The sequence below is a fragment of the Vitis riparia genome, chromosome 11 (assembly GCF_004353265.1).
Source record: "Vitis riparia cultivar Riparia Gloire de Montpellier isolate 1030 chromosome 11, EGFV_Vit.rip_1.0, whole genome shotgun sequence".
NCBI lineage: Eukaryota > Viridiplantae > Streptophyta > Magnoliopsida > Vitales > Vitaceae > Vitis > Vitis riparia.
The window spans coordinates 4203755-4231139 of NC_048441.1; the positions used below are offsets into that span (position 1 = coordinate 4203755).

At 36.5% G+C, this 27385-nt stretch overlaps 1 protein-coding gene across 5 annotated transcripts; it reads right to left on the minus strand.

Annotated features, from left to right (window-relative positions):
- Positions 1-2264: 2264 nt before the first annotated feature.
- On the minus strand, positions 2265-27174 carry LOC117924695 (pentatricopeptide repeat-containing protein At2g34400). 5 transcript variants are annotated; one of them, XM_034843399.1, is made up of 5 exons: positions 26265-27174; positions 23674-24699; positions 22259-22313; positions 4120-4218; positions 2265-2475 (listed from the first exon to the last, which is right to left on the minus strand). In XM_034843399.1, the coding sequence occupies exons 1-2, from the start codon at positions 27167-27169 to the stop codon at positions 23748-23750; spliced, it is 1857 nt and encodes a 618-aa protein (XP_034699290.1). In that variant the 5' UTR covers positions 27170-27174; the 3' UTR covers positions 2265-2475; positions 4120-4218; positions 22259-22313; positions 23674-23747. The 5 variants fall into 5 exon arrangements, with proteins under 5 accessions (XP_034699290.1, XP_034699289.1, XP_034699291.1 ...); XM_034843398.1 differs by having other exon boundaries at positions 4120-4221; XM_034843400.1 differs by lacking the exon at positions 22259-22313 and having other exon boundaries at positions 4120-4221.
- Positions 27175-27385: the final 211 nt, after the last annotated feature.

Sequence of the window (27385 nt, forward strand, 5' to 3'; positions counted from 1 at the left end):
CATGAATATGAGAAGATAAAACACCACCTTCATCTTCACTCTTAAGAGCTTTGAGGATGAATTCTTTTAGTTGATTGATTAGGTTGACCCATGTAAAGAGACTTAAAGATTTTTAAGGAGTTCTTATGCTCTCAAACTCTCAATACCTTGAGAAGGATTTCCTTTTGGTGGGAATCCTATGGATAGATCAACAACAATTTGGTTTGGTTCTTTCGTACATTTTATCTCATCCATGAGCAAGCAATTTATGCATCTTTTTCATTCATGGTCTTGGAGAGGACTTCAATTTGTTTAGTCATTTGAGCAATTGACTCTTCTAACTAGATTGAATTTACCATCATGACTAACATGATGGTGTTAGAAGTAACAAGATGAACTATTGTTGTTTGTGTTGCTTTTAAGGTCTAACATGAAGATGCTAGTGTAGATTTGTTGCTAGACTTATTGTCTTTTTTTTTAGCAAAAGAGGACTTTGAATTTGCCTCCTAAGACATGGCTAGGTGTGATTCCACTTGTTCAACCATGTCGTTGTTCTTTGCCCTTAAAAATGCAATGAAAAATTCTAGATTTTTAGGGCATGTCACTTTAAAAACCCTAGTTGTCTTGAGTAATGAAACAACTTTTACTTTATTTTAAGTTATGGGGTTGATGCTTATTTTGATTCCAATAACTTTGGTTGGATCAGACTAGGTAAATCTAATTTCTTGATGAGCACATTTGTTTTTTCCAAACTCTATTATTGATAGTGTAAATTTCTTGTAAGTAAAAAATAAATAAATAAAAAAGATAGGTGGTAAAGATTTGTCCTATCGGGTGTACCTAAAAGTTTGTCCTATCGAGTGTACCAAAAAGTAGTACACAAAATGTTCTTAAATAGAAAAATTGCAAGCAAGATTATATTTTAATTAATCAACAAGATTGGAAACAATCCCTATATTGTCCTTTAATTCTTCTTACAAAAGTAAAAAATGTTCCCAAGCATTTGAATGCTTAATTTTGGATCAAAGGTGTCTTTTAAATAAACATAGAATTTTTAATGAAGATCTTCAAATAAGATCTTATATTTTTCCAATTGAAGTCTACAAATCTTCAACTCTTCATGAAAATCTCCAAATCATCATAAGTCTTTATGAAAATCTTAAAGAAATCTTCAAATCTTCAGGAAAATCTTCCACAAGTTTTCAAATCTTCAATACAAAGACTTAATCTTGAGCTCTCCTCAAATCTTCTTCAATGTAAAAGCGTGTTCTCTAAAAAGGGAGATCCCTATTTATATGATTGGAGAATTACCTTTGATATTATCTCTTAATATTTTAGACATAATTATTTTTATTGCGATAATTATCTTTCTTCTAATTATCACATATAAATTAATCATTATAAGTGTATTATTTTTTAATTATCAAAATTTATTTATTTATTATTATCATTTTTTTAACTTATGTTCTTCCTTCCTATGGAACCCATGTGACGCACTCACTTGGAGACAAAGATGACATGGCACAATCTAATATATCGTATGTGTCAAGTAATTGACATGTGGCATCATTTTACTTGTCATAATTGTCATTTAGTGACACATGACAAGAAACGTGTCAATTTCTAATTAGTCATTTATCAACACATGGTAATTAATGAGGGGACAAAATTTGTCCTTCTACGATTACCTAACCCATATGAACCAAGCTAAAGACCAATAAGGACTTGTATGATACAAAAGCCTTCTTGGATGGAATATTACTGACGTAGACAGCCCAACCAATCCATGAACAAGACTTGAGAAGTTTAGACAACTTGCAGTAATAATTGATCTTGGTCTATGCAATGTGGGGTGCTACTGCTTTTGGATCATCAAACTAAACCTGTTCAAATTGCACTTAGACCTCCCAGTTTGAAGACATAACCCTTCTACCCAATCCAAAACACAATTAGCTGCTCAAGGGAACTATCCTAGTCACATTAGAATGCTACATTCACACAACCCAACCCAGACCCACACACCATCCTTATCCCCATCCCACATGCAAGTTCCAGCAAGTGTTAGAGAACAGGGCTAGTCCCAGAAGATCGCCTATGGACCTCTTCCTTAGAAACCACAAGAGCTCTCATGTGGTACAGCAGCTATTGAGGCTGACCTGATGAGATTTGAATAACAAAAATGACCGCAAATCCCTTTTCAGTGGTTTCAACATGCAATATGTTTTGATGCTGTGTTAACAGAAACCAGTGGTCTTAACCTACTGACCAGTAACTACAAAGAAATGTGCTAAACAATTGAACTTTATGTAATGCTTCCATCCGACAAGTCAGTAGGTTGGCAGTATTTAGTGAAGATACAGGTGAGGATCACCTCAAGGAACCAAACTAAACATTGAACATTTAATATACCGTGAGGGATTACTGTAAGAATCAGGAATGACACCAATGCTTCTCTTGGACAAGTATGTGTGGTCAACTTGCAATGGCTTAATTTCCCTGCCATCATGAAAACAAAGTACCATTATTTATAAACAAGATTTTCAAAATATGTATGTACTTCGTCTAAAGCTTTTTATAAAATTGCAATGATCAATTTAATTAGCTTCAACTCATAAGTTTTTTATTAATTGCAAAGATCAATTTAACGGGTACGCTAGTGCTTAAAGATAAATTTATATTTACTCTAATCAGCTTAGAAAGAAGGGTTATTCTCACAAAATATCAATAGTTCTTAAATTTTTCTTGGTAAGTTCAAATTCAAAATATCAAGTATTTCAGAAAATGCTAGAGACCAAATCGGGAAATTCAAAATTTTGAAAAACATACAAAGTTTTATGATGACAAAGAGAATAGGATGAGAAACAAGGTCATAATATCAAATAGGGTATGTTGGGCTCTTAAGTTAGAGAATGAAAGGTATCTTACTATTTTTCCTTTCTTTTAAGTTCCTCCCTTTCCCCCCCCACCCGAATAAGGGGTAAATGAATAAAGTTTTACAGATCATTTAAGTGTAAGGATTGAAGTCAAGCTTGTACATTTTTTCCAGGTTGGATTGCAGTCAACCAAGCCAAATTGCAACCCTAGCTTCACCAGCATGGCAAACTATCATCTTAAGACATGTTTTTGCATAGAGATAAGCCTTAGGAGCTCTCATTAGTAAAAAATTCCTAGTCTCCTTTCCCAATTAAGTTCATGACATGTTATCATATCCACAATTGCACTGATGAATATCTAAAAGAGATTTGTATGTTCTGGAGTATACAGATATGGACACAGATCACATCAAGGCACAAGTAAAACACACCATATATAAGCTTGCATGGCCAATGGAAGAACAGTTATAAAGGTCAAGTTGTCATTCCACCATGTTCAGATAAGATGCATCTTATTTTCTCCCAAAAATAGGAATGTGAATGACAAAATGGCTTGGGAAGGGACAGTCCATTCCTGTTGCTGGATTTCTCTCTTGCCTAGATTTCCTGCTCATATTTCAAGCTTCCAGAACTTCAGGGAGACCCATTTTAGAAACCAATATTTTCATAACATTTTAAGTGAAATGAGGAGATTTTCTATTCATCTTCAACCAATTCCTACTACATAACTCATTCATTCTAGACTAGAAACCTATATCAGATTTTCCCATGCAATTTAAAGCCATACAGCCTTCTTCTTTACTCACAATTGTCTCCTTTAACCACTTCCTAGATGGGGTAGTGAATACTGATGGTCAACCCTAGCACTAGCCAAACCCCATTTAGGGCCAACCTTTACCAAGATCTAATTTTGAGAAATTCCCATCAAAACTGATGTTGACCATAACCAGATTGCATTCCTTAATTTCACCCCAAGAAATCCAGGTAGTTAGTATTCTAAGCCAATGAAGCATGCATATATCAATTACCATGCAAGTAAAAAGGACAAAAAATACAGCAACGGTCTACAAAAATGATGCCATGAATCCAAATTGAATTTGAAAATCGCACCTTGAACCCAACATAAAACTATAAAGGTGCAAAATCAAAATTAAGTATTCTAAATGAAGCAAAAGTGACCATAAATTATTTTTTCCAAAACATATTAAGAACAGAAGAAATTAATCGATTAGAAGAAGAGAAACAAAGGAAGAAAAAAGTAGCCAACCTCCACGACATTTCCTGGTTCAGAATTCAGAGCTCAAATCTTAACACAGGGAACTTTTCCACACCCAGGAATTGCTTAGTTAAACAGCCATTGAGGTCCCTTCTAAAGAAATGGATGAGGAAAAATTATCAGGAACTGTCAAAAAATGGTAACAACAAACTTTTGAAACTGAATATTACATACCCCATTTAATTTAATTAGGTCCAGAAATCTCCCCAAATATCATAGAAAGTAAAAGAAGGAACAAAGAGAACTTTAAAAGGGTTGTAATAATGTGCTATGAAGTTCATGACCATATAACATTCTGATCCAAAACCACATGGCATAGGAAAACATGAAAATTTAAAACATCTTAGAGGGAGATCTTATGCACAAACCATAAAGATAATCAACAAAGAAATGCTAAATTACCAGTGAAATTAAGGTTAACTAGCTGCCCACAACCTTTTGGACATACATTAGATTATTTCTTCCATGAAACATATGCTCTTACTCAAGCATCTTTCAACCTTACATCAAAGAAATTATGTATATACTCAAAATTATGTTATCAACTTTATAGAAACAAGTTGTGGACCCACATTTTTCAGGTGCAAACCCACTTGATGCCTAAACTCTTTTTTATTTGGAAATGCCTTTTCACTTTTGAAACTTCTTGGAGTCAGCACTTATTTTATTTTATTTTTAAAGGGAAAAACAAATAAGAAAACTAAAACATAAAATGACTCCTTAAATGAAAATAAGGCAGTGGCTACGAACCATGTCAAGTTCAAGGGGGGGTCAAGTTACTTATTAGGAGAGCATAAAGACATCCCTATGTGCTGAAGTTCAAGCTTGGTCTCTGCTAGTATGTTGAGGGAAAATGGATTTTTAATTAATTAATGAATGGGTGCCTCATCAAAACACATGCACACACACATAGATATATCAATTAAAACATGATGGATCACATACACAATTGAATTAAGCAATAAGGATGGTTCACTCAGTTTGGTTTTCATGGAAGTCGTATGAATCATAGCATATTTTTCCAACATTTTTTAAGGTGATAATCAGTCCAAAAAAATTCCCAAAAACCAGCCATTTTATTTCTTTAAGCAATGGAAAAAGAGGCAAGGAGTATGGGTAGTGAAATGGGCTAGTAATGGGCATCATGAGTGAGGGGAATTAGGGGAGTTTGCTGCCAGAGTGCGCTTGAGCGCCCCTGACAGTGGCCTTATGGCTCAATACTGAAAAAGGCGCTCCTTTGCTTTTTTGAACTCCTTTTGTTGATCAGTTTGAGGTAAAGAACTCTTTATTTGTCCCTGATTTATACAAATCAAAATGCTTTTGAGATTGAATCAATTTAAAGCCTTTTCCTTGGTTGGGAAAATTGAGTCTTATTCAAAGATTCTCAGGGCATTTAAAAAACTGACTTTTCAATCCCAAATGACTAAAAAGGTCAAGCTTTTATCGCTGAAACTCATATGTAAATGGATATGCCAATTCTCACTACACACATCCCACAAATTTTCACATAAAAGAACATAAACATGATCCTTTCATTTGATTCCTTTTTAGATTAAAGAAGAGATGATACAATCATCATCCATGTGCACAAATCTTTGCAAATCAACCCCATTGATAAATCCATATATGATGTGAATCATGTACTTTAAGCATGCGATTGCTAAAATCAAGGGATAGAAACAAGTATGATCAAATAGCAGAGGGCTAAGAGTCTTAACAATGATGAGGACAAAGAGAACTCGCCTAGTTTGGTGCATTCAAGATGGAAGAACCAGGCCCAAAGCCTTCTCAAGAATTCCCATTTCTCTTCCTTTCCTTCTCTTATTTGCTTCTTCGGTTTTTTGCCCTCAGCCCAGAATTCCTTAGATCCTTATTGTGAACCCTCCAAAATCTTAGCTCCCCTCTTTATGTTTGTCTCCCTTGCTCTCCAAGAAAAAACTCAACGTGTCAAAAAAAGACCCCACCCCCACTCCACAAAATCCTCTTCTTTTTTCTTTTGCACTCAATCCCTCTTTTCCTTTTGTAATCCAATGAATCTTGAATGTCAAATACTCTTCCCTTTTCTTCTTTCAATCAACCACTTCCCTTTTTTTACCCCAATCAAAATTTCTTTTCCGACAATTCCTTCTACTTTCTTCTCTCAAAATTCCACACAAGCTTTTTGTTTTGAAGTTGAATATGCATATTACTTACCTTTCGAATAATGAATCTATATAATTTTATAGGAGTCTATACACAAAAAAAAAAATAGAAAAAACTAACTTCCTAAAACATATGTCCCAAAATCAAGAAATTGGAAAAAAAATATATATATATCAATGAAATAAAATTAGATGGATAAATAGGAAAAAAAAAAAAAAGTAATTTCCTAAATTTGAAAATCTATTATCAATCAACCTTTGACTTCCCTATTCTATAAGGATTCTTAACTAATTAGTCACCACTCCCCTTCAAGTTGGTGAATAGACATTGTCCATTCCCAGTATACTCATGATCATATGAAAGGCTTGACTTGTAAGTCTTTTTGTCAGAATATCTGCCAGTTGTCCTCCTGTTGAAACATATGGAGTGGAAACCAAGCCACTATCCAACTTATTTTTGACGAGGTGTCTATCAACTTTCACATGCTTCGTACAATCATGTTGGACATGAATATATTTAATATTAATAGCTAACTTGTTGTCACAATACAACTGCATTGTTCCTTTCCATTGCACTTGTATTAAACAACTCCTTGCTTTTTAGTTCTCTAAGCAAACAAGTTTCCTCCCAAGAATGTATAATATCTTGATGTTGACCTTCGATCTACAACTAACCCCACCCATTCGGCATCAATGTACGTTTCCAAACTTAACTCGATATTCCTTTTAAATATAATACCCTTTCTAGGAGTGAATTTGAAGTATCAAAGGATTCTGTAGACTACTTCAAGATGGATTTCTTTTGGTGAATGCATAAACTAACTTATGATGCTCACAGGATAGGCTATATCCAGTCTAGTATGGGATAAGTAAATCAACTTTCCAACCAGCCTTTGATACATGCCTCAATCTATGACAGCCGCCTCCTTAACATCAAGTCTGTGATTTTGTTCATGTTGGAAGATAATTCGAATAAAACCAAATCATTCTAATTATGGAAAGATTCTGTTTTAAACCAATAGCCGAATAATCAATTATTATTTGAACATTATTTGACTTTTTTGATGTTGAATAAATGTTGTTGATTAATAGCAACAAAATCTTATGAGATATGATTTTATTATTCTTAGAATTAAAGCTTATTTCACGTCCTACTTTGTATAAATTAGAGTTTGTACCTTTATTTTATTTTTAATAAGAATTCGGTGAATACTGATTTTTTCTCCTGATCGGTGACATGGTATCAATGCCAACCGACTTCTAGTTGAGAAAAAAACAATGGTCAAAACAGCCATGGTTGGAGCAAGCAGGAGTAGTGTTTCAGAGGAGCCGACACTTCTCAGACACCTACAATTGCTCTCACCATCTTAACCTCAAAAAATGCTCTGCTATAAATTACAACAAAAAAAAAATTGAACAGGAAAAATTTTTGATAATGGTCAAGAGCAGTACTAATGGTGGTTCAAGGCTGCAGCAAGCTAAGGTATTTGAACGACACCATTATTAAACCAACAAAAATAGACCCAACTTACCCCACATGGGACGCCAACAACTCAATTGTGATGTCTTGGTTGGTAAACTCCATGACTGATGAAGTACAAAGCAATTATCTTTGTTATCCTACTGCAAAAAAAATCTAAGACTCTAAATCTTGCATATTTTGACTCAGAAAATTCAGCTCAGGTTTTTGAGTTGCAGAATATGGCTAAAGCTCGAATGTGTCTACGTACTTCACATCACTCAATAAAATATGGCAAGAGTTGGACTTAGCTGATGATTGCAATTGGAGCTATGCCACAGATTGTGAAAGATATAGAGCTCAGATTAATAAGGAAAGGATCAATGACTTCTTAGCGGGGCTCAACAAGGAATTGGATGAGGTTCATGGTCGACTTCTTGGAATAAAGCCACTTCCAGTGATTGAAGAAATCTTCGTAAAGGTGAGGAGAGAGGAGACACACAAACGTGTGATGCTTGGTAGGGTAAAAACTCCTACTGTTCTTGGCAATACCACTACTGATAACTCAGCCCTGGCAGCCCATAAAAATGATAGTTCCCATGGAGATACGCACAATAACAGAAGAAACGACAACCTTTGGTGTGATCACTATCAAAAATCCAATCACAGCTGTGAAAACTGCTGGAAGTTGAATGGCAGACCACCGAATTTCGAAGATAACTGACGCACATCAGACCACTTCGGACACTGAATAGCAACCAGAAGAGAATTCTGTCAATATTTCCTTAAACAAAGAGTAATTAGAGCAACTCTACAAATTGTTAACATCATCCTTAGCCTCGATACCAGCACAATCAAGCACTACTACATCCCAAAACCTCATTAACTCATCATTCCTAGCCCAGAAAGGTACATTTCGAACTGCTTTGAGTGGAACAAAAAAAAAAATTCAACCCTTGGATCATAGATTCAGGGGCAACAGACCATATGACAGGTTGTACAAGTCTTTTTTCTACTTATACTCCAGGTTCTAGACACATTAAAGTCAAAATTGCAGATGGATCCCTTACTATTGTTGCAGTGACTGGTACTATAATTTAATGGCCTCATATAACCCTTTTCAATGTTCTCCATGTCCCAAAACTGTCATGTAACTTGCTATCCATTAGCAAACTTACCAAAGATTTGAATTGTGCTACCTATTTCTTGCCTAATCATTGTGAATTTCAAGATGTGACTTCAGGAAAGAGGATTGGCAGTGCTGGGGAATATGGAGAGCTCTACCACTTCAAGGAAGACAATACAAGGATGGACAAGCTCTAACAGCTAGTTGTAAATCTTCCTCTAGGACTAAGCAACAAGAAATAATGTTGTGACACTTTAGGTTAGGCTATCCAAATTTTCAATATTTGAAATATTTTTTCCTTCTCTTTTCAATAATAAAGATGTCTTTCAGTGTGATATTTGTCAATGTGCCAAACATCAATGATCCAATTATCCTTCTCAACCCTACAAAGCATCCAAACCTTTTGCAATGATACATAGTGACATATAGGGTCCCTCACATCTACAAATTCTAATTGGGAAAAGGTGGTTTATCACGTTTATTGATGATCACACACGAACTACATGGCTTTATCTCTTGAAAGAAAAAAATGAGGCAAAACCAACATTCAAAATTTTTTATCAAATGATTCAAAACCAGTTTAATACTAAAATCCAAATCTTAGGAATAGATAATGGGGAAGAGTATTTTAACACCATTCTAGGGAATTATTTGTTAGAAAAAGGGATTATGCATCAAAGTTCAAGTGTAGGTACACCTCAACAAAATGGAGTGGCCGAGTGAAGGAATAGACATTCATTGGAAGTAGCCCGATCTATTATATTTACCACAAACGTACCAAAACAATTTTGGGGGGATTCCATTCTTACAGCCTGTTACCTTATAAATCGTATGCCAACCCGAGTTCTCAATTAGCAAACACCATTAAAAAGCTTCCTTCAATTCTATCCACAAACTTGGTCCATCAACCAACTTCCTCTTAAGGTTTTTGGCTATAAAGCCTTTGTTCATGTTCCTGACCAGAATCAAACCAAACTGGATCCTAGAGCATTAGCTTGTGTCTTCCTTGGTTATTCAGCCACACAAAAGGAGTATCGTTGTTACTCTATTGAAAAACAAAAATACTTTGTCACAATGGATGTTACATTTTTTTAGAACCAACCTTATTTCTCCCAAAATTCACTTCAGGGGGAGAATGTAGGTAAAGAAAATTTTTAGGAATTATCATTGCTAAGCCTACTACCAGAACAACCACCAAACTTGTTGCCTAATCCAGCTGTATCACCAGAACATCTATTAAACCAACCTTCTCACCAACTTGAACAACCACCAAACTCGTTGCTTAACCCAACTGTCTCACTAGAAAAACTATTAAACCAACCTTCTCACCCACTTGAATAGCTAGAACACTTCCTTAACCAACCAGTGTTTGAAACTGACGAACCAGAACAACCTAACCCAATTGAACCTAGGGTGTCAACAACAAAAACAAATTCAAGGCCAAGGGGAGATTCACTGTAGCAACCAGAACTTCGTGTCTATTCAAGGAGGAGTAACCCAAGAATAGTAGAGGCCAAAATGGACCAACAGTGTTGTCAAGAATCAGAAACAATTGTCCTTCCTGAGGTAAGTGACGTTGATTTGCCTATAGCCATGAGAAAAGGAGTTTGATCATGTACTAAACACCCAATATCCAATTTTCTGTCATATAATCATCTCTCACCTCGATTTCAAGCTTTTATTTCCAAACTTTCAAGAGAAGAAGTTCTGAAACATATTCATGAGGCTCTACAAGTTCCTCGATGGAGAGAAGCTATAATGGAGGAAATGAAAGCTCTTGAAAAAAACCAAACCTAGGATTTAGTGGACAAGCCCAAAGGAAAGATTCCTATTGGATGCAAATGAGTGTTTGTTGTAAAATATAAGTCAAATGGGTCCATTGAAAGGTACAAGGCGAGGCTAGTAACTAAGGGATTCACTCAAACTTATGGTACTTAATACTATAAGAGTTCTTTTATCCCTTACTGCAAATCTGGATTGGCTACTTCAACACCTAAACATCAAAAATGCTTTTCTAAATGGAGACTTGGAAGAAGAAGTGTACATGGAATTGCCTCCTAAATTCGATCAAGGATGGAAGGAAGGGAAAGTCTACAAACTTAGAAAATCTCTCTTTGGGCTGAAACAGTCTCCCCGTGCATGATTTGAGAGATTTACCAAGGCCATCATGATGCATGTATATACATAGGCTCAATCCGATCGTACCTTGTTTTATCGTCACAATGATGGTAAGGTCACTATTCTCATTGTCTATGTGGATGACATTATAGTGACTGGGAATGATCCAATGGAGATGGAACAATTAAAAGGAAAGTTGGCTTTTGAGTTTGAAACTAAAGATCTAAGACCTCTACGTTACTTTCTAGGGATGGAAGTGGCAAGGAACAAGAGTGGAATATCGTTTCCCAAAGAAAATATATTCTAGATCTCTTGAAGAAAATCGGGATGCTGGGATGTAAACTTGTGGACACTCTAATGGATCCAGTAAAGAAGATTGGAGAACAAAAATGAAAAGCACACATGTCGACACTGGAAGATATCAGCGCCTAGCAAGGAAGCTAATTTATCTTTCCCACACTAGGCCGGACATCGCTTTTGCAATAAGCGTTGTGAGTCAATACATGCATGCTCCTTACAAAGAGCATATGGAAGCCGTGTATGGAATTCTGAAGTATCTTAAGGGATCTCCAAGGAGATGATTATACTTCAGGAAAAATTAAACAAGAAGCATTAAAGGGTTCACAGACATTGACTGGGCAGGTTCCATAGATGACCAAAGATCAACTTTAGGCTATTGCACCTTTGTGTGGAGCAATTTGGTGACTTGGAGGAGCAAGAAGCAAACGGTAGTAGCTAAAAGTAGCGTAGAGGCGGAATTTCATGCTATTGCTCATGGCATGTGTGAACTACTACGACTTTAACAACCTCTAGGAGAAATTGGTGTGAAGGAGGAGATGCCAATGAAGATGTATTGTGACAATAAGGCGACCATCAACACATCACACACCCAGTTCATCATGATCGGACTAAACACGTAGAAATTGACAGACACTTTATAAATGAGAAGGTTGAAGACGGTACAATTTACAAATAAACAAGTAGTTGATGTACTCACCAAAGCACTATCAAAAAGATCATTCGAGCAACTAGTAGACAAACTAGGTATGTTCAATTTGTGCAACCCAACTTGACGGGGGAGTATTGGAAGATAATTCAAATAAAATCATATCATTCTAATTATGGACAGATTTTGTTTTAAACCGATAGCCGAATAATCAGCTATTATTTAAACGTTATTTGACTTTTTTATTTTGAATAAATGTTGTTGATTAATAGCAATAGAATCTTAGGAGAAATGATTTTATTATTCCTAGAATTAAGGCTAATTTCACGTCCTATTTTGTATAAATTAGGGTTTGTACCTTTGATTTATTTTTAATAAGAATTCGGTGAATGTTGGTTTTTTCTCCTGATCAGTGGCAATTCAATGGTAGTGTCAACAAGCTTACATCCTAGCATTTGGGTTTGTCTTAGCAAATCAATGACATATTTTTTTTTTTTTGTGAAATAAAAAGACCACCCTTTGAATGAGTTACTTCAATCTCCCAAGATATTTTATTTTAAACTCTACAATTAGGTGTTTTTAAGCCATTTTTTTTTTCTCCAAATCATCTCCAATAATAATTATATCATCCACAAAGACAAGTAAGGCAATAACCTTTCTTGAAATTGAGTTACTAACAAAGAGTGTATGATTTCCCTCACTTATTCGATACTTCATCCCCACTATAGCCTCGGTGAATCTACCAAACCACGCTCTAGGAAATTGTTTAAGTCCATGTAAAGCCTTTTTTATATTGCACAGAAGGTTGTTACTAAAATTCTTATTAAATCCTAGAGAGCTTCCATATAAACTTCCTTCTGCAATTCACCATGGAAAACACATCCTTAACATCAAATTACTGAAATGACCAACCAAGGATAACTAAACATAACAAGATACGAATGGTATTCATCTTTGCCATCAGGGCAAAAGTTTCTTAATAATCACCTCCATAGGTCTATTATGACCCTTGGCTACTAATCTAGTTTTATCTCTCTAGAGTCCCAGTTGTGTTGTATTTTACAGCGAATACTTATAACCAAACGGCCCTTTTCTCTTCAAAAATTCTATAATTTCCTATGTTTGACACTTTTCAAGTGCTTTCAATTCCTCACTCACGGATTTTCTTCAATTCTCATTCCTAAGAGCCTATTGGACTATTTTTAGAATTTCAATGGGATTTAGGTGACAAAGAAAGGCTTTATGTGAAGATGACAATTTATCAAATGAGATAAAACTGGAAATAAGGTGTTGAGTCCACTTTTGAGTTTCGTTCCTAATAGTAATAAGTAAATTTAGGTCCTCAAAAACAGGTTCATCATGAGAATCATCAATGTTTCTCAACCTATTTTTAATATATGGAGAAGAAAGCAATTCAAAAAAAGTAAACAATTCAATGCCCATCATAGCAATTCAAGTGTTTGGTTGTATCTCCTATGTTCATATCCTAGTATTTTGGGGTCAAGTTTGCTACGATTTTGATATGAATATAGGAGATACAACCAAACACTTTGGGAGGGAGTTAAGCAAAACCATGTAAATCTAGGAAAAACTTTGAGAAAACAACCATTGGAAATCAATGATCCAAGACTCTAGAAGGCATTCTATTTATTAGATATGTGGCTGTTAAAACTGCTTCATCCTAATAAGACTTAGGCATATACTTCGAAAATAATAGTGGCCTTGTAACTTCTAGAAGATGCCTATTTTTTGTCTCTACAACCTCATTTTGTTGTGGAGAATTATTACAAGAAGATTGATGAATGATGTCTTTTTCTAAGAAAAATGTTGATAAAACCTTATTGGAGTAATTCTTCCTATTATCAGACCTTGCATTTTTTATTTGAACCTCAAACTAGTTATCAATTATTTTATGGAATATAGGAAACACATTGCTCACATCATATTTATTTTTCAACAAATACAACTAGGTGACTCTAAAGCAATCATCAATGAAAGACACAAACTATCGAGATCCAGAAATATTTGAAATAAGAGGACCCCCCACATCTATATGAATCAAAGTTGTAGAAACTAAGAATCATACAAATTGTATATTCAATCGTGTGTTTTTTACATAATCGGGTCCCTATTTAACATATACACAGAGAACAAAATATGGAAATATAAAAATCAAACCAAACATTTAGCCTAAATATCATATCTAATTGGGGCCTCAATCTTCTACCACAATATCCTACAAATCACCCCCCAAATCATACGGGATTTCCACACTCCCCCTCAAGTTGGATCATAAATATTAATCATGTCCAACTTACAAATAAAATCTTCAAAGCTAGATTTTTGTAATATATCTGTCAATTGTTCCCTTGTAAGGATATAAGTCATGCAAATAGTCCCCTTCTCAATTTTCTCCTTTATAAAGTGTTTATCCACTTCTATATGTTTGGTCTTGTCGTACTGAACAGGATTATGATAAATACTAATGACAGCTTTGTTGTCGCAATAGAGTTTGATGGGGAACTCTACTGTAATGTGTAGTTCTTCCAACAGTTTCTGCAACCATAGTCCTTCACACATTCCTTGTGCAACTGCTCTAAATTTAGTCTCAGCACTACTTCTGGCTACTACACTCTGCTTCTTACTTCTCCATGTTACTAGATTTCCCCAGACATAGGTACAGTAGCCGATAGTAGACCTTCTGTCTTTTGTTGATCCCGCCCAATCTACATCTGTATAGATCTCTACCTTCTTACTATCACTCTTCTTAAAGAATAGTCATTTCCCTAGAGAACCCTTTAGATATTTGAGGATCTTATACACTGCTTCCAGGCATGGTTCAAAGTCGCGGTATCAGTCACTAACTCGGAGGGTCCCGAGGCATATCGGTCTCGGTGTATCAGTTTGGTATCGGACGATACGTAAAATAAGTTAATTAAAAAATTCAAGAAATTATAAAAAATATTATGTAAATCATCATAAATATATATACAATTAAATAAACTCAAAAAATTAATAAAATAAAATGGTATCACATTTAACATTATTTAAATAGTTATAAAAGTATTTACTCAAAGTTATTTATGATAATACTAATAAAAGTAAATATATCAGTCTCGAAATCAACTTGAAGTCAACTATAATCAATATGACCTTTAGAGGTAAGATCTATAGACGGGGTGCATAAATAAAACAAAATTATCAATTTAGACTAATACATCAACATAATTATTATTTTAAGCAATTACTTAAATTATCAATCTCCTTCCGAGGTAATATTAATACATTATGTTATATGATTCTTTAAACAAATTTTAATTTAATTTTTTTATGTATAATTAATTTTAATTATATTCGATTTTTTTTATATTTTTATAAAAAAAATGCATGAAAATTTTATTTTTCTTAATATATTTTGCAAGAAATTATTTTTTTCCATAAGCTTAAAACACCAAATTTTTATTTTTTTTATTTTTTTATAAAGAAATACATGGACCGCAGGCTTTCATGAATTGAACTTGGGCTGGGCCTAATCTGGTGGGCCGAACCCATAAAAAAATGTCATGGTGCTGACCCACATAGGATCACCAATCCTCAACCTCAAGACCTATCTTCTCCTATCTTACCCTCCACAGCTCCACTGAAAGCAGAGAGTGCAAACTGCAGAGAGTGAAACCGCCATGGCCACCTCTCTCTTCTCCTATCTTGCCCTCCACTGTGGACGCTCACAACGTTGGTTCCGCTGGTGGTGCAGTCAAAGCCTCTTTCCTTCACTGCACAAAGCTCTTCTCTACTCCCAAACTCGGAAGGAGGGTTGTCTAGCCGGCGTCCAGTCACCGTTGCGGCACCAGCAGCGCACCAAAGATGAAAAATCTACACTCCTGATTTCTTTAAAAATGTTGATTCTTGTTGTGATGGGTTTCGGAATCTGTTGATTGTTTTTTTTCCGAGTCAACCGAGTTAACTCGGAATATCGGTCAAGTCATCCGAGTCCAACTGATTCAAGGCCGAGTCTAGGTATAAAATGTATCTGGTATCGGACTCGTTGCGGTCAACGTCGAGGCTGATACGACTCGGCCAAGTCATACCGAACTCGGCCGATTTTTTGAACTCTGCTTCCAAGTGACTTTCCTTTGGTGAATGCATGTACTGGCTAACCATGCTTACGACGAAAGCAATGTCTAGTCTAGTGTGAGAAAGGTAGATCAGTCTACCTACTATCGCTAATATCTCTCTCTATCCACAGGTTTTCCGTCGCTTTTCGTCATTTTTCTTGCCTTGATAGGGGTACCGCTTGGCTTGCAACCAAGCATGACAGTCTCCGTCAGCAAGTCAAGTACATACATTCTTTGGGATATAATAATTCCCTTCCTTGATTTGGCAACCTCCATTCCTAAGAAATACCACATTTGACCCAAATCATTTACCTCAAACTCTGTGGCTAAGACCTTCTTCAACCTCTCCACTTCTCCTGTGTTATCTCCGGTGAGAATGATGTCATCAACATACATGATTAGGATGGTCATCCTTCCATCGTTGGATTGTTTGAAGAACATAGTATGATCTGACTGTCCCTGTTGGTATCCTTGGTTCTTAATCACCTTTGCAAATCTATCGAACCATGCTCTCGGAGATTGCTTGAGACCCTACAGAGATTTCTTCAATTTGCATACCCTAGTTTCTTCTTCTTCCTTACAAAACCCTGGCGGTAGCGTCATAAACACTTCTTCTTCCAGCTCACCATTCAGAAAGGCATTCTTGATATCAAACTGATGGAATGGCCAGTCTAGGTTTACTGACAAGGATAAGAGAACTCATATAGTGTTCAGCTTTGCCACTGGTGCAAATGTCTCGGTATAGTCGATGTCGTAGGTCTAAGTGAACCCCTTTGCAACCAGGCGGGCTTTGTATCGTTCTACTGTGCCATCCGCCTTATATTTCACTATGAATACCCATTTATAGCCCACTAGTTTCTTCCCTCTTGGCAAAGTCATCACTTCCCAAGTCCCATTTTTTTCCAATGCCCTTATTTCTTCCATCACTGCCTCTCTCCATTCTGGAATCTCCAAGGCTTCTTGAATGTTTTTAGGAATCTGGATTCTATCAAGGTTAGTCGTAAAAGCACGACACTTTGCTTTGCAAAAAGAGCATTATAAGACACAAATTTTGAGATAGGATAGAGAGTACATGAACGAGGTTGCTTCCTAAGAGCAATGGGTAAGTCATCTGTTACCTGATCAAGATTGGAGGCAGACTCCTAAAGGGTTGGAACTATCACCGGTTCTGACTCTTTTAGTGCTTTAGAGGTGAGTGTCTCATTAGACTTCGATTTTGGCCTCCTTGAGTAGACGAGTGTTTCCCTATTTGTCTGTATTTTCGTATCTCCCCATGAGTTCAAGTGTCCTTCTATATTAGGCGAAGGGGTAGATATAAGGCTCAGAGTGGATTCGAACACAACAACATCGAGGTAGTCTAAGGTTAAGGGTGGTCTAGCTTCACTCACAGACTCCCCCTGAAGCAAGTAGTAAGGGGTATGCTCAAAGAATGTGACATCTAGACTAACATATGGCTTATGTGAAATTGGGTCATAGCATTTCTAGCCCTTTTGTGTGAAAGAGTAGTCAAGAAAGACACATTTAAGCACTCTAGGATCCAATTTGTTTCACTTAGGTGTGTGAGCATGGACAAACACAGTGGACCCAAAGACACGAAGTGGAAGATGTGCACTGAGTATAGAATGGGGAAAAAACTCATGGAATTTCTGGAGAGGTGTGTCAAAAGATAGGACTCAGGCATTCAGTTAATAAGGTATGTGGCTGTCAAAATGAAGTCACCCCAAAATTGTGAGGGCATGTGAGAGGTAAACAGCAAGGCACGAGCAACTTCAAGAATATGTCTATTTTTCCATTCTGCAACCCCATTTTGCTAAAGAGGTGTCAACGCAAGAACTTTGATGAATAATACCATTTTCTTGTAAATAAGTGCTCAAGGAGTGATTGAAATACTCAATACCATTATCAGTACAAAGAATTTGAATTTTAGTGTAAAACTGAGTTTGTATCATAGAGTGAAAGTTTATGAAGATTGATCAAACCTCAGTTTTATCAGTCAACAAATATACCCAACACAGGCGAGTGTGATCATTAATAAAAGTAATAAACCATTTTTTATGGGTCTTATTAGGGGTACATGAGGGTCCCCATAGATCACTATGAATTAGAGTAAACGGTATGGATGGTTTATACTTAGATTTAGGAAAAGATGCACAATGGTGTTTGGCAAGTTCACACACTGAAAAACCCATGAAGCTTTATTTGAACATGGTGAAGAAAATAAATGTTGCAAGTATTGAAAACTAGGATGACCCATCCTTTTGTGCCATAACAAAAGTTCACTTTCCCTAGGACTAGATGTAGAATTACAAATAATAGGAGGACACTGTCCACGCATATTAGCTTCGTCGAAGTAATATAGCCCCTCACGTTCCTTAGCACTGCCAATCATCTTCCCCGATGATAGGTCCTGAAAAACACAATGAGAGGGTAGGAATTTAGCTGAGCAATTAGACTGTTTCGTTAATTGGCTAATAGACAGCAAATTGCAAGATAAATTAGGAACATGTAGGAAAGGGTCGAGAGCAATAAACTCAGAAATACGAATACTCCATTTGCCAGCAACTAGGGATAAAGTACCATCTGCAATTTTTATTTGCAAATTACTGGCACAAGGAGAGTATGTAGAAAATAAATGATGAGCATCGGTCATATGATCAGATGCACCAGAGTCAATAATCCAGGGAGTAATATGAGACTTGGTACTAAGTGCTGTTAGAAAAGTACTTTTGTGGGCTAAAGAATTAGAGGACAGAGTAGTAGAAGACTGACCAGAGGCTTGGAAATTAAAAAAACAGCTCATATAATTTCGCAAGTTGGTCGGAATTAAACCCCACACTAGAAGCTAACTGATGATTTTCTATAGGTGTTTTGTCTGTCTGGGTTTCGGTGGAGGCCTAATGACTATGGGTTTTATTAGGCTGTCTGGGCTTCCAATCTGCGAGCTTACCATGTAAAGTCTAGCAAGTGTCTTTAGTGTGGCTCGTTTTCTTACAATGCTCACAATAAGTCCTCTTAGACTACCATGGGCCAGATCCAGCATGAGGCCCACGGGTTACAAGTGCTGAAGCCTCGGACCCAGAAGTGAGATGTTCCCACAACATCACTTTCCTTCTGCTCTCCTCACGTCGCACGTCAGAGAAGACCTCTCGGATGGAAGGCAGTGGCCGGCGACTGAGAACTCTGCTCCTAACGTCGTCAAGCTCGCAGTTCAACCCCGTTAGAAACTCAAAGACTCTCTCATTCTCCATCTTCTTCTTTAATCACACACTGTCACTTGTGCACTCTCATTCCTCTTCGCAGCTAAGATCAAGATCTTGCCACAAACCCAGCATCTCGATATAGTATTATGTGACTTCCCGATCTCCTTGCTTCATCAGCCAAAGTTGCGTCTTGAGTTCGAAGATTCGGGAAGCATTCTTGACATCGGAGTATGTTTCCCGTATTGCATCCCACACATCCTTTGCCATCGGGAGGAACATATACGGTTTACCAATGGCTAGCTTCATGGAGTTGATCAAGCATGAGGTGATGAAGGAGTTTTCGGATCGCCATTTATAGGATGTTGCTGCATCAATCAGAGGTGGTCGCCGAGTCTCGCCGATAAGAAACCCTAGCTTTCCCTTTCCGTCAATAACAAGCTTGATTGCCTGTGTCCACTCTCTGTAATTCTTACCATTCAATTTTTCAACGGTAAGATGGAGTGGGGAGTTGTCGAATGCACCAGCCGAGCCCATGGAGGAGTTTATCTTCGACTCTCTTTCCTGGGTTACCGATTGACTGGACTCATGGTTGTCTCCTTTTTGGGCAGCCATGGATTGATTAGGGTTTAGAGCAATCCGTTCTCTAATACCATGTAGAAACTGAGAATCATACAATTGTACATTCAATCATGTGTTTTTTACATAATCGGGTCCCTATTTAACATATACACAAAGAGCAAAATATGGAAATATAAAAATCAAACCAAACATTTAGCCTAAATATCACATCTAATTGGGGCCTCAATCTTTTGCCACAATATCCTACAAATCACCCCCCAAATCATAAGGGATTTCCACAAAAGTAAATGGATGAGATGATTGTTTATTATTCGATGGAAATGAGGAGCTATGATGTTTGGCCAATTCACAAACTTCATGATGGAACACATTGATATCTAAATTCTTGAATAGCAAAGTAAATATTTTTGTCAATAAAAGAAATGATGAATGTCCTAATCGGAGGTGATGTAGCCAAATTTGGTCTTTTTTGGATTGGAGATTTTCTGAAAGATAAAAGAGTGGTAGTTTATCACCACTTTCATTACTAGGTTCAAGGAAGTAGAGCTATTCCTATTCTTTAGTATGCTTGATCATCTTCCCTGTAACTTAGTCATACAATAAGAAGGGAAAAATGTTCACATTACAAGTTAAATCTTCGTTGATGGACTGATAAAGATAAATAAAAGTTTTGGCACATGTAAGATTGGCTTCAAGGACAAAGATGATGACAAATTTATTGTACCTTGACTAGCTACTTTAGATAAAGTATCATCAACTATTTTAATCTTTTTATTTCCAATTCAGGGACATGGACTAAGCATCAAGAAACAATGTGAAGAATCTGTCATAAGGTCAGTAGTGCTCAAGTCACTGACCCAAGAACTTCAGAAACAATCGTTCAAGGCACTAAGAGCTTGAGAATCAGAATACTTACCTGAGTGTGCCAAAGAGAACGAAGCACTCGGGTTTTCAAGTGATGAGAGGAGATTTCTCAGTTGCTCAATTTCCTCTTTCTTGAATCCTCCAATTCCAAAATTGTTTGTTGTATGCTCTTGGTGGGCTTCTTCAGTATGAGCAGCATATGCTTGTCCTACCCACTGTCCAGTTTGTGCTCCTCAGTTGTCATTGTTTTGGTTGGATGACCAAGGTTTGCCACAAGGCTTTCTTAAGGATTCATTCAGAGTTTTCCATCTTAGCAATGAATGAAGAGGCTTTGGTCATTGATTATTGGTGCATATAGCAACGTCATTGAAATCCAAAATTTTTTAGAAGTTTTTATGATTGAGAACTAGAATTGATGGATGGAATCATGGCTTGCATTTATCATAGTATCCCTAGGGAGGATAGGGAGGCCATTAGAGTTCACCTTTTTAGTTACTTCATTTTTTAAGCCAAACATTTATTTCCTGTTCTGATATGGGGTTCTGATTCCCCATCCAAGGTAGTCTTTTAATGCAAGAAAGGGTTCAGGTAAAGATCCTCACCATTGATCAACTGATTAGTTGACTGCTCTTCCTGTCTGCACAAGGTACACTAATCCATTGTGAGGCCTCCAGAAGCCTCTGCACTATATTGTTTTCAGTCTTTACCATGTCTTTTGTGCTGCCTTGTTAAGTAAAGGAAACTTGGTCAGCCTGGCTTGATGGTTTTGTAGGGAAGAGGTAGAAAGGGTGGAGAATGCACCCTTTTAGCTTAATCTGGTGCATCAGGAAGAAGTAAAATTAGAGAATCCTTTTGAAGAGGGGGGCTTCTGAATCAAAGTTGAAAAACATATCCCTGAAATTTTGGTTTTATTGGTTGGTGGACTCCCTTAGGTAGGGACATTTGTCTTCCAGATTTCAAAGATAGGATATATGTGACCTGAGCCCTTTTCAGGAATCCCTTTACTCTCTTTTGCCTTGTTTAGGCATTTGTATAACCCGTGTACCAAAGGTGTGCACCCTTTAGAGGCATATTGATTATAATTCCATTCTTGCTTGCTTATCAGAAAAATAGAAAAGAAAAGAAAAGAAGCTAAGTTGAATGGAGAATCTCAAATCTCCTAATCCATAGAACAGACAAAAAACATTCTCTCACAATGGATAATCAAAAATACCAAAATGCTATTGAAAATTAAAAAGGATTAAGAAAAACAACCCGTTTCTTTAAATGTCAGCTTAAGAGCTTAGCTTCTGATGTATTGCAAAAGACAAGAACTGTATTAGTGTTAAAGAAGTAAAGATTTTGAAAAAACTAAAAATATTCCCAACATAATAACGGGAAACCAAACAAGTAAAAAACTTTTAAAAAATATAGAACACTCTATTAAGTCAATTATAAGAACACAAGAGAGTAGTGGTCAAGAAGAATAACACGAACACTTCTGATCAAAATAAAAAAATAACACAAACACCCATAGACAGGGACAAAGACACAGAGACAGAGACATTATAAGTTAAAAATTGAGAAAGAGATAGAGTTGAACCTCTTTGAAAGCTCTCAACTGTGTCACCCCCCTGCAGCTTTGACTTTCTTGTTTTCTAACTCAAACAGAATGAGAGAGAAACACTTGATTAGCTATTTTTTAGTACTTTAAAAATCCATCAGCTTCTTTAGAAACTATAGCAGCTCATGTAAGTAAGCACTCAAATTGCCAGGTGGAGCTTATCTCTTTAAAACAACAATCTTTAATTGGGGATGGCTTTTGGGTTCTCAAGTCCCATAGACAGAAACACTTGACAATCCAGGCATTTTCATGTCCAATCTCCAGTTCTCACAACATCAGGGAGCAGGTAAAGTAGCATTCTCTACATGAGTATAATCCGGAACCGATAGAAGAAATTTCTAGCATATGCAAATAAGGCATTTTATTCAGCATGGCACAATACTCGCATAAGCAGAAATGTCGAAGGGAGTAGTTTCAAGACTTTCTACTCTGATGTTTAGGCCAGTATCAGTGTCTTGGAATGGTAGGACACCTCACCTTATGGATGACTATGCAAGGAATGTATGTCAAGGTTCACTTCATAAAGCACAGATCAGAAATTAATATCATCTTCAAGAGTGAAGGCTAAGGTTGAGAAGCAGACTGACAAAATGTGAAGCACTTGAGGGCTAATATCAGCTTAAAATATAGGGAAAATGACTTCTTTGATATTTGTAGGCAATAATGCATAACTAAGCATTTTCCAGCTCCAGGAACCCACAATAAAATTGGGTAGCAGGACAAATCATTAGAACTTTGGTAGAGAAGGCAAGATATGTTAGGTTAAATGCAAGTTTTCCAAAGACTTTCAGGACCACAGCAGTTAACTTGCTAAACTGTTAATAGGTTTCCTTCACCAGTTACTTCAAAGTTCCAGAAAAGGTCTGCAGAGGCAATCCTGAAGATAACTCTATTATGGAAATGTTTGGTAATGTGGATTATGTTTATCTGCAGAGTAAAGAACATCCAAAGTGGAATGCAAACTTAAGGCAAAAGCATTCAGGTTGCAGTTCCAGGAAAAAATTAAAAATTAAAAATTTTAAAAATAAAATAAAATAAAATAACCAAAAAAACAAGTAGGAAGACAGATTGTAGAGTTGGAGCTCAAGAATCTCCAATGGAAGAGGGTGGGTGATAATTATTGGGAGGATCACAGCAGTCCAAGACAAGCCATATTCTATTGTGAAATAGGTTCCAATAGAAGTACAGAGGTAAAGTTTTGAGCCTAAGGTTTCTTTTGCAGTGGTATCAGATAACTGTTCTCGTCATAAAGAAAATGTACCCAAAATCACATTAATGGTATCTCAAGCGGCAGCACAATATTCATACGGAGTTTAAAAATGGTAAAACTTCATTTTGTCCCATGCTTACAACAATAATATACAACAGCAAAAGAGTTGACTAAATTCACCAACCTGACAAGACATGATGGCTCCAAGCATGTTATTTGGTAGTTGACAAGCTTGGCAAGTAAAGCACACTTCCCTTTCTATAGAAAATCAACCTTTGGACCATAACCTTCTACCTTCATCTCCTCATTTAGCAAGTTAATTACCTGGCACATATCTTGCGAAATGAAGTGTAAGACATCACCAGCATGAAATTCATGCACTTGATTCTCAATCTCAATCCAGCTACAACCAGGAGTTTTGGTGACACCCCTCTGCCTCATCAACACTCTCATCCTAGCTGAATCATCCCACCTCTTCATGTTTGCAAATATCTTTGATGAGATTATATAGTTTCCAGAATTCAAAGGCTCCATCTCTAAAAGCAGATGCATTACACGCTCACTGACATCTACATTTCTGCGTTTCTGACAGGCACCGAGCAATGCCCCTAATACAACTTCATCTGGTTTTTCAGGCATCTTCTCAATGAAGTCCCAAGCTTCATGCACATGTCCTGCACGTGCCAAAAGATCAACCATGCAAGAGTGGTGTTCAATTTTTGGAACCAATCCAAAAGATGAACTCATCAAATCAAATAATTGACGGCCCTCATCAACCAAACCAGCATGTACACATGCAGATAGAACTCCTATAAATGAGATATCATTTGGTCGGACAGCACCACCCTCCTTTGACATGCGCTTAAATAGTGACAAGGACTCTTGGGGCCGCCCATGAAAAGCAAGGGCAGAAATCATGGCATTCCAAGACACCTCATTTTTCTGGGGCATGTCTTCAAAAACTCTAAGTGCATCATCTAAGCTCCCACACTTTGCATACATATCAATTAAGGCAGTAGAAACGTAAATGTCATTTTGTAAGCCTCTTTCTGATGCATATGTATCAAGCCACTTTCCAAAGTCAAGGGCCCCAATTGAGGCACATGCAGACAATACTCCAACCAATGTGATTTTATCTGGGTTAACACCTGATTCTCTCATGCCGCTAAATAGTATGATTGCTTCATCTGACACTCCATTTTGTGCATATCTATCATTGATGAGCAGAATCATAATTCATATAGAACTTAGTAAATAAATATTCATTAAATCAAAAGACAACCACCAAATGTTCAGTCATGGCTGACTTTTCAAGTTGAAAACAAGGTCATAAAGAAACAAAGAAAAAGACAAATGTTAGGAAGAAAAACCAAAAATTTAATCTCTTGACACAAAATTAACCCAGTCAATAGTCCAACATGTATATTCTTCAAAGTGTTGAGAAACATTAGGATACTAAATTTATAAAAGACTAAATTCATAAATCTTTTATAACTCATACTGTTACAATCACTCAGCTAGACCAATATTTCCTATAAGGCATGTCCCAGCTGCAGTTGCTATCCACTAAGGCTGCCTATCAGCTAAGCTTGGTTTATTCAATGTCAACATAAACCAGAACTGACCAAGAGGTTTCTCATTTCTTCCCAGAACATGAACTAACCAGGTTATTTCATCCAATGTAAATGACTAACAGCTGAAGGTTAAAAATTAGGTCTATGTTGTACACATCCAATCTTTATAAGATTAATAAAATTTTCTTTTTGATGAATAAATGTGTTCAATATCATACACACACACACTAAGGTGACATTTGATTTTTTTACTTAAATCTAAATAGAACTTAATTTAACTTAACTCTAAATACAACTTAATACTAATAAGTATTAAGTTGTTTGTTTTTATTATTTTATTTTTATTAAGTATTAAATATTGATAGGATGAAGGCTGTGTTGAGAATATGTTTTAGTTGTTTCAAAAAGTTATTTTTAGCATTCAGCAAAAAGCCAAATATTTTGGCTTTTTCTATTCAATCAAAAAAAAATTAAAATAAGTAATAAGTAGAAAAAAAAATAAAGTTAAAAACAAACTATCTAAAGTCTAAAAGCAAATTGCATTCAGCATTAAGTTGAAAAAACAAACACCATCTAAGTACAACAGGGTGTGGTTCTGGATGATTGACTTACCCAAGGCAATCTAAACAGAACACTACTGCCTTGTTGCATTCCCATTCTCTTAGGTCTTAACCCACAAGCAAACCTAGGTGCAAGCAGGGACAGACTCAAATTGCACTAAGAATTATACCATAGTACAGGTAATAGTTGAAGAAGGAAAAGTATGGCGCTTATGTTTGAACAAGGACACCTCTAAAGCTTTCCCTTCTCCTTCAAACAGAGAATATCATTCTGCCTTCCCTTCAGTAGAAAACAGTAAAATGTGACCTTCCATTGGACAAATTATTCTTCTAAGAAGAATTATGCAGAAGGCATTTTCATAAGAATATTTCCTTATGATAAAAGTCTTTATCTTTCAGCTATTGAAATCTATTGTCCCTTCTAAAACTTGAGTCATTACCAAAATTACTGAGTCAAAAATAAATGCTATTCAACAACTCAATGTCATTACCAAAAACACCCTATCAAAATGAATACTACTGAAAATTTCACTGCCATTGTCAACCAATATAAACCAACAAAAGAACAAACCAAGATCCATCTGAGACATTCCTGAGAATGAATTATAACAATAGATAAGCACAAAGGAAAATTTTCTCACCCAGTAATCATAGCATTCCAAGTGACCACATCTTTCTTCGCCATTCTGTCAAACACCCTCCTGGCCGATGACAAATCCCCACATTTGCCATACATACCAATCAGTGCAGAACCCACGAACGAGTTCAAATCCATCTCATTTTCCACAACAAAACCCTCAATCCAACTTCCCAAACCCAAGTCCCCCAAGTCCCCACAGGCACCAAGAATGCTCACCAAAGTCATCTCATCCGGTTCAAACCCTGCATCCCTCATTTCTACAAACAACCCCACCGCATCCCCTGCATACCCCATCCTTGAATACCCCGATATCATCGAATTCCACGACACCAAATCCTTTTCACTAATTTCATCAAACACCCTCCGAGCACACCCCAGTTCCCCACACCGGGAATACATCGTGATCAAAGAATGTCTCACATGGCCGTCCGCGCACAACCCACTTTTCAAAACCCCCGAATGAGCACATTGCCCATGATTCAACACTAAAAGATTGGCACAAGCAATAAACACAAATGGGTAAGTGAAATTATTAGGCCTTATGCCAAAGTCCTTCATTTGGTAATAAAACTCAATAGTGAGATTGAATTTTTGCCATGTGGTCGTTAGGCCGCGGATCATAATGTTGAAGGCATACTCATTGGGATACGGGATTTGGGAGAAGAGAAGGGAAGCATTGTTGAAGTCTTTGAGATCAATGAATCTGTGGAGGAGGAAATTGGGTTTGTGAATGGCGTTGATGATCATTTGGGTGTGAATTTGTTGGAGTGATTTGGTGGAAGTGCATTGTTTCAAGAGAGATAATAGCTTGTCAGTGAGGGTTTGTTGTGCGTGACGTTGGGATTTAGCAAGGGCTTTTGTGAAATGGCGGGAAATGAGATGTGAAGATGCTTTTGGTTTGAGCATTTGATTGGGGAGGATCCGGAGTTGTCCACCTTACCGCTTGTCCATGTATATTTAACATGCCCACTTCTTCTTTCCCCATTTTTTTTTTTTTTTTTTTAATCTCTCAATATTTTTTAATATTTAAAGTTATTTTAAATTACATTTGATTGAGAAAAAATAAGATGTATTATCTTATTATATTTCATGTTTAATCAAATATGAAATAAGATAAGAAAT

Bases quoted from the DNA above. Each gene is read 5' to 3' on its own strand.
- LOC117924695 (XM_034843402.1), bottom strand. From the start codon at position 27,169: ATGCTCAAACCAAAAGCATCTTCACATCTCATTTCCCGCCATTTCACA. The intron at 24,700-26,264 runs GTGAGAAAATTT...CATCAATGATAG, and splicing joins TGGAATGCTATGATTACTGG to ATATGCACAAAATGGAGTGT.